The sequence below is a fragment of the Malus domestica genome, chromosome 13 (genome assembly GCF_042453785.1).
Source record: "Malus domestica chromosome 13, GDT2T_hap1".
Taxonomy (NCBI): domain Eukaryota; kingdom Viridiplantae; phylum Streptophyta; class Magnoliopsida; order Rosales; family Rosaceae; genus Malus; species Malus domestica.
This window is the reverse complement of record NC_091673.1, coordinates 16,240,399-16,256,062: the sequence shown is the minus strand read 5'-3', so window position 1 is coordinate 16,256,062 and position 15,664 is coordinate 16,240,399. Positions and strand designations below refer to the sequence as shown.

General features: G+C 42.9%; 1 protein-coding gene across 3 annotated transcripts in view; it reads right to left on the bottom strand.

Moving 5' to 3' along the window:
* Positions 1-2,209, bottom strand: part of LOC103453124 (cysteine synthase-like) — a 40,492-nt gene extending 38,283 nt beyond the window's left edge. Inside the window, exon 1 of one of the 3 annotated variants that reach the window (XM_070811118.1) lies at positions 1,169-2,209. In XM_070811118.1, the coding sequence (XP_070667219.1) occupies positions 1,169-2,100 (932 nt within the window). In that variant the 5' untranslated portion in view covers positions 2,101-2,209. The remainder of the gene's footprint in view (positions 1-1,168) is intronic. The other 2 variants (XM_070811116.1, XM_070811115.1) reach the window with 2 other exon arrangements.
* Between the last annotated feature and the right edge of the window lie 13,455 nt (positions 2,210-15,664).

The following is a 15,664-nucleotide window of genomic DNA, read 5'->3' as shown; positions in this document are numbered from 1 at the left end:
ACAATTAACTTTCAGTTCCATGCAGGGGCAAAAAACAAAGACAAATGAAAGAACCTCCTTGGAGATATACTATAAACAGAAGCTACCATGCAACAAGCTGTTACTTAGCGAGTAAAACGCAAGCTTTCAGAAACCTAAAATGAACTCTCGTACAAAACAAGTGCAACCCTTGTAATTAGAGAAAGGGAAAACGATTCTCTCTTCCAAGGAGATAACCAGTCTTCATTATCCATAACCAGTCTTCATTATCCACCAAATGTGAAATGACTTTTCCTTGAAGCCTAATGCAGCACATACCATAAAGCACAGATCCTCGTGCAAGCATGTCTTAAATATTAGGTGGGAGGTACTATATCCTAGAGGAAGATAAAACACACGCAAAAGAAGAGTAAAACATTTATGAGGACCAACATGGCTATCCTTCAAGTTCACCAAATAGCTAATACCAAATATATATTAATTTTTAGTACATCGATTTTTTTACACTAAGGGGAGGGGGAGTTCGACTAAGCCACAGAATGGGCAACCTAATTTGGTATCGAATTCGTCATCCATGAGATTTGAACCTAAGACCTCTCACTTCCGAGTGAAAAGGAATACCACCAGATTGGCGCTAATACCAAAAACATAGTGCCAACAACAACAACAAAGACAACATAATCAGCAAACCCTACTTGCATTTGAGAACTAACTCTATACGCGTAGATAACTTACATCTCTTAAGACAAATTCTCACTCCTAAGTAGACCGTATTTGACCTCTTGTGAGTTAGACAATAGTCACAATACTTACAAACTATGCCATTAGTCCATTACTTTATCAGCCATCCTATCTTTTAAAACATGAAAGCTCCTTCTTCCCACCATACTCCTTCAAAATGAATGCATTGTAAGCACCGGATCTAACTTGTGAACCAAGAAATTCCTAAAGCTCCAAAAAGATTTCTTCCTCCCATTCAATACGAATAAACGCATAAATCTGGTAGTTGGATAGTGATGGCTTATTATGGTAAAGGGGAAGAACGTAAATGACAAAAGTTGAAAAACTAGAATAGTTGGGGTCCTAAGTATAAACCACCGACACCCAAATCAATGAAACAATACCAATACTAAGTACGAACATAATCGAAGGACAGAAATATAGATAAAGCAATTAATTTGCACAAGACCTGGCACAAGCAATGCAGTGCAGACGGCCATGCTTCCCATCCTCCAAGTAAGTCTTCCTCTGCTGCGTATTCTCATGAATCAGCTTCACAAAGTTAAGAAACGCCTTCTTCAACGCAATTTGATCAACTTGAAGATGCTTCAGACCCACATTCTCGCCTCCGCCTCCGCCGCCTTGCCTAAACCCCACACTCTCATGACCTCCACCCCCACCCCCACCACCACCAACCCTCATGTACTTGTTAGCTCTCCCCTCACTGCCGCCCGCTTCCCGCCGAAACGGACTACTCGGTCCCGGCAAAAACTCTCCCCGACCTCCTCCTCCGGGACCCCCCGGAAAACCATTTGGATTCCCATACTGCATAAATTGCTGCCGACGCATCGCCAATTCTTCTGCTTTATCCATGTGCCCCTCTTCTTCGGCGTACTTCCTCTTAGCGGGCCCTTCTGCAGGCCCACGCCCGTCGAGCCCGAGCGAATTCCAGTAATCCGGCCCACCTGGTCCACCGGGACCGAATGGCATGAACCGGCCAGGCGGGTTCATGGGCGGAGGGAAGTCTTGATAATCTGGCGGGAGAGCGAAGTAAGATCGAACACTACCGTCGGCAAGAACAAAAGTCCGGCGCTCGAGCATGTGGAAATCGTATACCGGCGGAGGTGGTGGGCCGAAAGAAGCCGGGTCGGAGAAGGGGAAGGGAGCAGCTCTAGGAGAGGGGCCCGTCGGGTTTTTGGGATGGGCGGGGCTGGGTTTCGGGGATGGGCCGGGTTTAGTCTTGGACGATTTGGGGTCGGGTTGGTTTTTGTTTTTGTTGGTGGTGGTGGGGGTGGCGGTGGCGTTGGGGTAGGATTCCCAGCGAGATTTGCGGCTGGAGGCGGAGGAAGAAGAAGATGGCTTGTGGAGTGGTGGGCCCTTGGGAGGGGGACCTCCGGCCATACTGGAGGTAGGGATTTGTCTGAAAGCGGGAGAGAAAGAGGAACGAGGGGGAAGATGCTTGCTCGGAGTTTTATATGTTTTTGTTTCTACGGGAAGGCCATTGTAGCAAGACTGGCAGTTACTTACACGACGATGATATGGTATGAAAATAACACGAAAATAATATATTTCGGATCAACACGATAATTAATCGGATCATTATCAGATAACGGGTTCTTAAAGGGTATACACGTGTATAACCCATTTCGATCCGTTGAGAAAAATAAATTATAATTTTAAAGTTTAATTACTAAAAAATTTATTATAAAATACAATAGCCATATTATATATATTGGTATATTCTATATTAAATATGTATTTTTGTATTATTATTCTATATAAGTTTAAAATGTCATCAATATAAGTTATGATCACACTGAAAAGAGAGTGTTAATGTAGAAAGCCTCATTAAAAATATCATCAATATAAGTTATTGTCTTCAATATAAGTTATTATTCTATATAAGTTTAAAATGTCATCTATATAAGTTATATTGATGATGTTTAATTTTAAATAAAAATATTTAGAATAATTTATGATCGCACAATTTACGATGAACATACACGATTTCAAAATCTTCACAAAGAGGATCCGAAGAGGATTCTCGTTGCAAAGTTCCAACACCTACTACAAAAAAAATTGTTTTTTTTTAATACATCGATATTATTACACTAAAAAAAATAGGGAGTTCGACTAAACCACACAATGGGCAACTTAATTTAGTATCAAATTCGCCATCTACGAAATTTGAATCCAAGACCTCCCACTTCTAAATGAAGATTGTTTGTACCATACTTGACCAATCCCGAAACTACTGAGCACCGGTTAACGTTATACCGTCAATGATCTAGAAGAGTTTTCCTCCAATCAGGAGGCCAATCACAACGCGACACATGTCGACATCAGAAGCCAATCATAGCGTGACACGTGTCAATATCAGTAGCCAATCACAACACGACACGTGTCAATGTCAGAATGAAACTAGAAACTCTCTTCTATAAATAGAGACCATTCTCTCACAATATTTCCAAATGTTATTTGTACTAAATCATTCACTAGCACTCACAAAATGAGAGCTTAAACCTATGTACTTGTGTAAACCCTTCACAATTAATAAGAACTCATCTACTCCGTGGACGTAGCCAATCTGGGTGAACCACTTACATCTTGTGTTTGCTTCCTTATCTCTATCCATTTACATACTTATCCACACTAGTGATCGGAGCAATCTAGCGAATGTCATAAACTTAACACTTTTTGTTGTACCAAAGTCCTTACTGATTTTGTGCATCAACATTTGGCGCCGTCTGTGGGAACGACACTTATTCCCACTCTCTTTAGCTTTGCCAAGCTGGTTTCCACCATTTATACACTCTCTTTTGACCAGGCATCCCTTTCCAACATGGGGAGCCAAGGAAGCCACAACACACATAATGACACCCCTCTTGCACCTAGTGCGAAGTAACGAAAGAAGGAAGGAAAGAGGGTTGCTCTTCAAGCTAAAGTCGATGAGTTAGAAGCTCAGAACAACAAGATAGCAATGAAGAATGAGGTCCTCCAAGAGCAGTATGAAAAGCTCTTTGAGACGCTTCATGAAACTAGGTGTACTCAAACACGCAAGCTCGTTGCCCATGTGGACATTAACCATCATATGGGTGCCCCCTAACACGGAAGGTCACCTCCCTTCGACATGGGTATCTCTGATGAGGAGCAAGCTAATCATCAAAACATTGATCAACATGAAACTTCTCTCAACCCAGATGCTTCGACCCCAAGTAGAAGAAGTGGAGGAAGACACCTCCTTGCAGAAGGGTTGGAAAGATCGAAAGTCGTTTATCGTGATTGCCGAGACTTCCTAAATTAACGTCTAGAGAATCCCCTCCACATATGCTCGAAGATCAATGACCCAAGGGTTTATGAAAGACTCAGTCCCCTCCTACGACCCAGGCCAGATGCCAATCTAGGAAATGAACGACAGGTCCTAGAGGAACATGAAGGTACATGGGACTTTGAGGTATTTCGACAAACTCGCCCTTAGAAGTCAGTATGGCGAGTCTAAGAAAAAACCACACGCCCTTGCTCAAACTTTCCTACTTCCAAGAGGTGATGGAGACTGATGAAAGAAAATTCCAATGGTACATGACTTCACTCAGGACCCCCTTGTCCTACAGCTCCTTAAGGAAGTAAACAAGTTGAAGGCCGAACGTCAGGCCGAGATACCTGATTGGAACCAACTCAGGCCTGGCCCTCTCATAAGAAGGATCTTCGACACCCCCTTCAAGCGAAGACAAAACAAAAGCTTAGCTTACAACTCTATACTGGAAGGGAGGACCCAATTGAACACCTTAACCTCTTTGAGTTCACCATGGCATATCGGATGCACACCGACGAATAACGATGTCTTCTCTTCCCCTCCACCCTCTCTGACGGAGCTCCAAACTGGTATTGTCGTCTTCCACCTGAGACAGTAGACTCATTTGAGGAATTGAGGAAACAGTTTGTCTCTCAACACATCTTCCAGACCGATCACTTGCATTCTGCAGATGACTTGTACACTATTCGCCAAAAGCCGGACGAGTCACTACAAGAGTATACCGGTCGCTTCAGCCATGAGTATTCTCGCTACGCTGAGGCAGATGACAAGACCGCCCTCAAGGCCTTCGCGGCAGGCCTACGTGATTGTTTCTTCAAGTATATTATCAATGGCAACACTTGGAAGACTTACTCTGAGGTGATGGCACAAGCTTACAACCACGCCTCCGCCGAAGCAAGGACATACCAAGGGAACCCCCATATGGTTAACCCCTATCAACAAATGGGAAGTGGAAGTCAAGTTCTACAAAGTGAGGAGATATTGGCCATTCAGACATCCATTGCATCATCTCCTGCCTCATTTAGCTACTCACTCAGTCGCTAAACGTATATGTGTCTTGGTAAGAGGAATGATTTTTACTCTCAACAAGCCCATTACAACAAGAGGGATAAAAGTTAGTATCAAGACAACTAGGGGTCAACGTACCGTCGACTATTATGACTATGGGGCCAAGCCTCACTCTTTCAAAGTGGAGGACTAGGTACTGAAGGAAATGCTATTATAAGAAGGCATACACATTACAAATGTTTTGACTTTCAACCGCTTGAGATCTTTTGTCACACAAGCCATTCGACAAATATTTAAAGAAGAGGGAATTCAGACAACTTTTTCTGAGTTTTTTGCGTTCCTAGTACTGGAACACTTGGCCTCCACTAACCTACCCTTATATTCCAACTCAGAGCTTCAACATGCGTACTTTGACACAAAGTATGTGATACTAAGTCTTACAACCAACATGGTTCACATATCAAAAAGAGTTTCATCAATGGAGGGCAACTACAATTCTCAAAAGCTTCACACACTTTTGATCAAGACAATGTGAAGCAAAACCAATTTATGGTGTAAACAAAAGCTTCATCAAAAGAGTTCAACCACAATTCTCAAAAGTTTCACACACTCTTGATCAAGACAGTGTGAAGTAAAACCAATTTATGGTGCCAACAAGAGATTCATCAATGGAGGGCAACCACAATTCTCAAAAGTTTCACACACTTTTGATCAAGACAGTGTGAAGCAAAACCAATTTATAGTGCCAACAAAAGCTTCATCAATGAAGGGCAACCACAATTCTCAAAAGCTTCACACACTCTTGATCAAGACAGTATGAAGCAAAACCAATTTATGGTGCCAATAAAAGCTTCATCAAAGGAGTTCAACCACAATTCTCAAAAACTTCACACACTCTTGATCAAGACAATGTGAAGCAAAACCAATTTATGGTGCCAACAAGAGCTTCATCAATGGAGGGCAACCACAATTCTCAAAAGCTTCACACACTCTTGATCAAGACAGTGTGAAGCAAAACCAATTTATGGTACCAACAAAAGCTTCATCAAAAGGAGTTCAACCATAATTCTAAAAAACTTCACACATTATTGATCAAGACAATGTGAAGCAAAACCAATTTATGGTGCCAACAAGAGCTTCATCAATGGAGGACAACCACAATTCTCAAAAGCTTCACACACTATTGATCAAGACATTGTGAAGCAAAACCAATTTATGGTGCCAACAAAAGCTTCATCAAATGAGTTCAACCACAATTCTCAAAAGCTTCACACTCTTGATCAAGACAGTGTGAAGCAAAACCAATTTATGGTGCCAACAAAACCTTCATCAATGAAGGGCAACTACAATTCTCAAAAACTTCACACACTCTTGATCAAGACAGTGTGAAGTAAAACCAATTTATGGTGCCTGTTGATGCACAAAATCAGCGAAGACTTTGGTACAACAGAAAGTGTCAGGTTTGTGACCTTCGCTTGGTTGCTTCGATCACTAGTGAAGATAAGTACGTAAATGAATAGGGACAGGGAAGCAAACACAAGATGTACGTGGTTCACCCAGATCGGCTACGTCCACGGAGTAGAGGAGTTCTCATTAATTGTGAAGGTTTACACAAATACATAGGTTCAAGCTCTCATTTTGTGAGTTCTAGTGAATAGTTTAGTACAAAATGACATTAGAGATTATTGTGGGAGAATGATCCCTATTTATAGAGGAGAGTTTCTAGTTTTGTTCTAACATTGACACGTGTCGTGTTGTGATTGGCTTCTGATGTTGACACGTGTCGAGCTGTGATTGGCTTCTGATGTCGACATGTGTCGCATTGTGATTGGCCTCCTGGTTGAAGGGAAGCTCTTCTGGGTCCTTGATGATATAACGTTGACCAGTGCTCAGTAGTTTCAGGATTGGTCAAGTATGGTACAAACAGTGCTCCCCTAAGTTCCCGAGTGAGGGAAGTTCCTCGGTTGGGGACTTGCAAGATCCAAGCCATTGAGTAATCACGAAACTTCTAAGTACTGAAGTGTGGTATCATTTTCACGTGCCTTATCTGTCTCATATGTAGATGTGGCATCTTTTCTGGAAGTACTTTTCCTCCATCCATGGGTGGTATCTTTAACCGATGAAGATGCACAAGGTAATGTATCAATTTCACTTGAAGCTTACTTGTAGTTTCGGGCTTGGTCAAGTGCGATACAAACCCTATAGTAGGAGTCCCCCAAGTCGCCGAGCTAGGAGATCTGCCGAAAGAGGTGACAGACAAGGTAAGCAGTCAAACTTCCAAGCAAGCAACCCAGGATCGGAGGTTCGACTTCGGCTTCCGGTTGATTGTTCTCCTTCTCTTTGTCTCTCATTCAGCTGCCAGGATAAGGAGAAGCAAATGGAGAAGAGATGTTATGAGATACTTTTGCTTTTGAAGAAGTAACTTTCCACAGGCTTATTCTTGAACTGTGCTGGAGGGTTTTCTGGTTCCCTTCAGAGTATAAGGCCGACTCAAGAATTTGAGGGTCAAAACAAGTCCATCAAATCTAGAGTACGTTCGACCTTGATGATATGTGATACTTTTGCTGTTGACGGAATAATGAATGTGGTATGGAAAGGTGTCGTGATGTAGTGATCTGTTTCAGCTCACCGTTGAACCTTCTGCTTCAATCTTTTGCATGGCAGAAGTGGTGTGCAACCTTTGCATTTAAATGGTCATTCAGAACATTCCTTCATAGTGACTCATCCACGCTTAGCAGCTTCAGTGTAAAGAGCCAATATCTGATCAACTGTCATGAGGTATGTGCCGATGGAATTCATGACCTTGACAGCAGTTGAGGATGAGTTCTCGAGAGCAATGCTAAGTAAGCAACCATGCAAAGGTCTCAGGCAGTCAGTTCCAGATTGGAGGTTTGATTTCAGGTTCCGACTGACTGCTCTCTTTCTCTTTGTCCTGCAGGTGTGGACAAGGACGAAGACAAGGACATGGAGAAAGCATGATATGGGATACTCTTGCTTTCGACCCTGATGATATGAGATACTCTTGTTCTTGATGTGGCTTATTTGCTGAGGTATTATCGGGGGGAAATAAAGCTGAGTATTTCGAGAGGTTATGTTGAGGGTGCATTCTCGAATGCGAGAAAGGGTTGAGCATTTTTGCAGGTTTGCCTGTCCGTTGAGGAGGGAGGTCGATGTATATAAGGATTTCCCAATAACAAGTAGTAATGCTATTCCTTTACCCTTCTTGGTCACAACAATGTAGTGGGAGCTGCTAGCTTCACGTGTTTTAACTTTGTCAGAGCACTTTGAAAAAGTGGTATGTGGTATCTGGAAAGCTGATGTTGCGTGTGAAGATTATAGACAAGCTTTATCTAAGGAAATCTGGCTCTCGAAGTTCTGAGAGCTGTGCCTCTTCGGTTTTCGAACAAGCAATCTCGTCGGAGACCTGGCTTTCGAGATTCGGAAAGCGGTGCCGCTTCGGTTTTTGAGAAAGTAATTATGTTGGGAGTCTTTTCTCGAATGTGAGTAAAGGTTGGACGTTCTTGCCAGCCTGTCTTGCCACAAAACACGGAGGTCGACACACATAGGGACTTTCCAGTTGTCAAGCAGTGGTTCTGTTCCTTTACCCTGTGGGTAATAGTAGGGTAGCTGGAACTTCAAAATTCTCGTGCCTAAACTTTGTCAGAGATCTTTGGCAAAGTTATATGTGGTACCCGAGGAGTTGATGGTGCGTGTGGAGAGTGGTGATTGAACAGTAAGATTCACGTGCTTTCTACTTCACCAGAAATCTTCGACAGATTGCCCGTAATTTCCACAAAGCTGAGTGTGCATGTGACAGGTGCTGACGAGGCTGAAAAAGCAGGTGCTTCTTCGATTTCTGAGATCGGCCATCGTGGTCTCTGAGCAGCTCAGCTTTCGAGAAAGCAAACGCCTCTTCGATTCCTTAAGCTCCGTCAAGTGCAGATTTTTATAGAGGTTGGCATTAAGTTCCACAGCACACTTGAATCTCCACCAGTAGAAGCTCCCTTCTTGCACTTCTAAGATCTTGATTTGTCTGACCTCTTCCCTCTTCAACACCTTTGAAAATGTATGGCCCATCCGACCGTCGTTTTGACTTGAACCTTGGAGAAGAGACAGCCACGCCTTCTTCAGACAACATATGGCGCCCATCCTTCATATCCCCTACTGGTCCTCTTACCGTTGGGGATTCTGTGATGAAGAATGATATGACCGCTGCGGTGGTGGCCAGGAACCTTCTCACTCCCAAAGATAATAGACTACTTTCCAAACGGTCTGATGAGTTGGCTGTTAAGGATTCTCTGGCTCTTAGTGTTCAGTGTGCAGGTTCTGTGTCTAATATGGCCCAACGCCTATTTGCTAGAACCCGACAAGTTGAATCATTGGCTGCTGAAGTGATGAGTCTCAAACAAGAGATTAGAGGGCTCAAGCATGAGAATAAACAGTTGCACCGGCTCGCACATGACTATGCTACAAACATGAAGAGGAAGCTTGACCAGATGAAGGAATCTGATGGTCAGGTTTTACTTGATCATCAGCGGTTTGTGGGTTTGTTCCAAAGGCATTTATTGCCTTCGTCTTCTGGGGCTGTACCGCATAATGAAGCTCCAAATGATCAACCTCCAATGCCTCTTCCTTCTGGGGTTCTTTCCAGTACTGAGGCTCCGGATAACCACCCTCCGGTGCTTTCTCTTTCTGGGGCTCTACCGACTGCTGAGACTTCCCCTAAGCAACCTTTGTGAAGGCTCCCTCTTGTTTGTTTATTTTGATTCATGTATATGTACATATTTGTAACTTATCGAGAATATCAATAAACAAGATTTGCTTCATTTCAACGTATTGTGTTAAATACACCAAGGCCTTCTTCACTAAGTTCTTTGAATTTTTCCTTTTGGTGAAGCTTGTATGTTGAAACTTTGTGAGTGAAGCATGTAGGTTGAGGTAGTGCTCCCTTAATTTCCCGAGTGAGGAAAACTTCTCGTTTGGAGACTTGAAAAATCCAAGTCACTAAGTGGTCGTGAGACTTCCGAGTATCAAGGTGCAGTAGCATATGGTAGGAGTCCTCCAAGTCTATGGTCGATGGAGTTGACGAATGAGACATTTCCTTTCTAAGTGGTAGCCCAAAACTCCTTCTTCATATATATTTGTTATGAAAGTTGTTAGGCCCAAAGAAGAGGAGGCCTAGGCAATTTTTTTTGATTTTTTTTTTTGATTTTTTTTTTTTTTTTTGAATTTTCAAATTTCCGGATTTTTGAATTTTTGAATTTCCGAAAAAATTAAAATTAAAAATAATATATATATATATATATATATATATATATATATATATATATAAGCTTTGTTGGTGAAGTTTTGAGGTTGAAGCTTAATAGGTGAAGCTTTGGTGTTGAAGCTTTATAGGTGAAGCTTTGGTGTTGAAGCTTTATAAGTGAAGCTTTGGTGTTGAAGCTTTATAGGTGAAGCTTTGGTGTTGAAGGGTTGAAGCTTTATAGGTGAAGCTTTAGTGTTGAAGCTTTATAGGTGAAGCTTTGGGGTTGAAGCTTTATAGGTGAAGCTTTTGTTGGTACCATAAATTAATTTTGCTTCACACTATCTTGATGAAGATAGTGCAAAGCTTTTGAGATTGATATTTGTCCTCCATTGATGAAGCTTTTGTTGGCACCATAAATTGATTTTGCTTCACACTATCTTGATGAAGATAGTGCAAAGCTTTTGAGATTGATATTTGTCCTCTATTGATGAAGCTTTTGTTGGCACCATAAATTGATTTTGCTTCACACTATCTTGATGAAGATAGTGCAAAGCTTTTGAGGATTGTAGTTGTGTTCCATTGATGAAGCTTTGGTGAATTTCCCAATTTCCAATTTCCTCTTCTTTTTTTTTTTTTTTTTTTTTTTTTGGGAAAACTAGAAATTTGAAAATGTGGGAGAGACAACGTATACAAATTTTGCTTCCATACTGTTAAGCGAGAGATTGTGATGCAAGCCACATCTTGTAGTAGTCGAAGGTTTGGATGAACCATATAAATTGAATTTGCTTCGAACAGTCTTGATCAAGAGCGTTTGAAGCTTTCTATGAGTTGTAGTGTTTGCATTGTTACAGAGGAGAAATGTCTGAAGCAGATGCAAGAGGGCTGAAGAGCTTGATCTTCGTATACCATGCACTGAAGCCATTGTTGGCTTGCAATAAGACTTTGTTGGTGACTATAGCTCTTGTTAGGCATAAGTGCTCCCCTAGTTGAGTTGTAAAGCTTGATGGTTTTTTATTATTTGTGAATGCTAGGAGTTCACATGTACAAGTTGTACCACTCGTCTTCTGGTTAATGGAATGAATGGTAGGTTGCTTTCATCACTTGGTTGGTGGTACGAATGTGAATTCCTTAATCACCTTTCATCACATTTCATCACCTGGTTGGTGACATGAAGGAGAGTACGCGTTGTACATTTCATCACCTGGTTGGTGGCATGAAGGAAAGTACGCGTTGTACATTTCATCACCTGGTTGGTGGCATGAAGGAAAATACGCGTTGTACATTTCATCACCTGGTTGGTGGCATAAAGATGAGTTCCTTCTTCACCTGATTGGTGATAAGGGTGGCAAGTTTCCAAATAATATTAGAGTACGAGTTGTACATTTCATCACCTAGTTGGTGGTACGAAGGTGAGTTCCTTCATCACCTAGTTGGTGAGAATAAGGGCAAGGTGTCGAGGCACATTGTGGCAAATGTCGAATGACACAAAGTGTGTTGAACCCTTTCGAAGCACAGTTGGCTTATGTATGGATGTGTTGGAATGTATGATGTTTATGCATGAATGTGTTGGAATGTATGATGTTTATGTATGAATGTGTTGGAATGTATGATGTTTATGTATGAATGTGTTGGAATGTATGATGTAGATCCTTTGTATAGTCTTGTTGACACATACTTAGATTTTGTTTTGTATTGGAAACATTTGCGTTGAAGCTTCAACACTTGAGTGTTTCATTGCTCAGAATGGAAAAGAGTTTATGGCCGAGTTGGCTAAATCACCTCTTTATTGAATTCATACCAAATGGTCTTTGTTACATAGGATGCCGAACGGCTGTAGCTTAACACTTGTACAATGTGAGTCTATTTGTAATAGTACTTCAAGTGGTCAGCATTCCATGGATGGCCAAGGGTCTTGCCGTCGGAGTTTCTGAGCTTGTAGGAGCCAGGGCGGCTGATGCCGATGATCTCGAACGGTGCGTCCCAGTTAGGACTGAGTGTTCCTTCACTCGGGACCCTATCACAGAGTAATCTTTTCTTCAGTACCCAGTCTCCCACTTTGAAAGAGCGAGGTTTGACCCTTGAGTCGTAGTAGTTGGAAATGCGCTGCTTGTAGGCGACATTCCTCAGGTGAGCCTGATTTCTGTGTTCCTCGACTAGATCCAGGTTGAGGGTGAGTTGTTTGTCGTTCTCACTCTGCATGTAATTCTGGATTCGGTATGTTGCTTGCTCAAGCTCAACCGGGACAACTGCTTCTGTACCAAAAGCAAGTAAGAATGGAGTTTCTCCTGTGGAAGTCCGATATGAAGTGCGGTATGACCAAAGAACGTGGGGTACGAATTTTGGCCAACAACCTTTAGCTTTGTCCAAGCTAGTTTTCAGAGTGCGCTTGATTATTTTGTTAACGGCCTCGACTTGTCTATTAGATTGGGGATGGGCTGGAGAGGCAAAACATAAGTTGATGTTGAACTTAGAGCAGAACATCTTGAACTTCTTGTTGTCGAACTGCCGCCCATTGTCCGTGACTATTGCATTGGGAATGCCGAATCTACAGAGGATGTTCTTCCATACGAAGTCTTCTATTTTCCCCTCAGTAATGGTTGCCAAGAGTTCTACTTCAGCCCACTTTGTGAAGTAGTCAACCGCAACGATTGCATAGCGGACCTTGCCCTTCCCTGCAGGCATTGGGCCGATCAAATCAAGTCCCCATTGGGCGAAGGGCCAAGGGCTGATCATAGGAGTGAGCGGCTCGGAAGGGGAGTGAGGGATAGTTGCGTAGCGTTGACACTTATCACATGAGCGAGATATTCTGATGGCATCTTGGTGGAGTGTTGGCCAATAGTATCCTTGGCGAAAAGTCTTGTGTGCTAGGGATCGAGACCCAGCATGATCTCCGCAGACTTCTTCATGTATTTCCCGAAGGACAATTTCCGCCTCCGCAGGTGTAAGGCATCTTAGGTAGGGCAGGGTAAAACCGCGCTTGTAGAGTTGGTCATTAATGATCAGGTAGCGAGCAGACTTGTATCGAATCTGCTTAGCTTGGACTTTGTCATTTGGGAGGGTGCCATGGGCAAGGAATTTATAAATTGGGGTGATCCAACTATCTCCTTGTTGTAAATTGCACACTTCCGCGACCATGGTGCTTGGTGCTGCCAACAATTCGACATGAATTTTTCTCCTAATCTTGTCTTCCATTGCCGAGGCGAGGTGGGCCAAAGCGTCTGCATGACTGTTTGCCGCTCGAGGAACTTGGGTGATCTGGTAGTGGAAGTGCTTGAGCAAAAGTCGTGTTTGCGCAAGATATGCTGCCATAGAGCTATCCTTAGCATCAAAGTTGTTCGTGACTTGGTTGACCACTAATTGGGAGTCACTGAAGATATCAATTTGTTTAACTCCAAGATGCTTGGCCAAACGTAAGCCTGCTAGAAAGGCTCCGTATTCGGCCTCGTTGTTCGATGCCTTGAATTTGAAACGAATAGCGTATTCTATCGCCACTTTGTCAGGGGTAGTGAGGACTAATCCTGCTCTGCAACCTTGTTGGTTGGATGAGCCATCAACATACAGACTCCATGCTGGGGTTTTTGATTCTATCTTCTGAGCTTCCGATGGTAATGAAGCTATTGCTTCAGGTGTAGAAGCAATGTTAATAGGATATGTGAAGTCGGCGATGAAATCTGCTACTGCTTGACTCTTTTCGGCTGGTTTTGGTTGGTAGGAGATGTCAAACTCACCCAATGCTATCGCCCATTTGATCATTCGCCCAGACGTGTCAGGATTCTGGAGTATCTGTCGAAGAGGGTGATTGGTAAGCACGATGATGGCGTGTGCTTGGAAATAAGGGCGAAGTTTTCGAGCAGACATGACCAATGCTAGAGCTAATTTCTCAACGTTGGAGTATCGTGTCTCTGCATCTTGTAGGGCTTTGCTAACATAGTAGACGGGCCGTTCGACACCACTGTCATTTCGAATAAGAACAGAACTGACTGCTGAAGCCAAAACCGATAGATAGATAATGAGAGTGTCACCAACTTCTGGTTTGGAGAACAGATGGGCTTTACTCATATACTCTTTGAGGTTCCTGAATGCCTTGGCACATTCCTCCGTCCATGTAATGTACTTCTTATTTCCTTTGAGTGCTTTGAAGAAAGGAGCACATCTGTCTGTGGCCTTAAAGATGAATCTGGTTAAGGCTGCCACCTTGCCAGTAAGGCTTTGGATGTCTTTTGAAGTTACTGGCTCTTTCATGTCGAGGATTGCTTTGATCTTTTCGGGGTTAGCTTCAATGCCTCGTTGGCTAATCATGAAGCCTAATAATTTGCCAGAGCCCACGCCGAAGGCATATTTGTTGGGGTTCAACCTCATTCGATACCTCTTTAGAATGGTGAAAGTTTCAGATAGGTTGGTGATGTGTTGGTCAGCATGTTTGCTCTTGACTAACATCAACGTAAACTTCCATGCTCTTCCCAATCTGTTCGGCGAACATTGAATTGACCAGTCTCTGATAAGTTGCTCCTGCATTCTTTAGACCGAAGGGCATGACTTTGTAGCAATATAGTCCCCTGTCAGTAGTGAAGGCTGTGTGTTCTTGGTCTGAGGGGTTCATGAGGATTTGGTTGTATCCTGAATAAGTGTCCATGAAGCTCAAGAGCTCACACCCTGCCGTAGAGTCTATAAGTCTATCAATGAGAGGAAGGGGGAAACTATCCTTCGGGCATCATTTGTTTAGGTCGGTGTAGTCGACACACATTCTCCACAATACCTTTTGAAGCAGGAGACTTTCCTTGGTCGGATTTTTCTTAACAAGGACAACATTTGCTACCCATGTTGGGTAATTGACTTCATGGACGAAGCCTATGTCCTTGAGTTTTTCAACTTCTGCTTTCATCGCCTCGTATCGTTCAACATCATAAGATCTTCGCTTCTGTTTTACTGGTTTGGTCTTGGGATCAATACTCAAGTGGTGACAGATGATATCAGGAGAGATGCCCGGCATATCTTTATATGACCAAGCGAAGACCTCGGCGTTCTCTTGCAAAAATGAGATCAACGACAACCGAAGAGGTGGTGACAAAGTGGTGCCAATCTTCACCATGCGATCTGGATGGTCTTTGGAGATAGAGACATTCTCTAACTCTTCAGCGGGTTGTGCTTGCTGGGTGAAGGAGTCATCTCGAGGGTCATCGGGTTGACTGTTGCCATTATGAAGATCTGAGTTGGCTTCATCTGGACTGGTCTTTACTACTTGGTTATGTATAGAGAGGGTCTCCTTGGGGACAGGCAGGTGTTGTTGCTTAACTGAAGTGTTGTAACATGATCGAGCACTAAGTTGATCTCCCCTGATGTATCCATTGCCGGGAAACTTCATCAACAACATATGTGTGGATACCATGGCCTTGAGA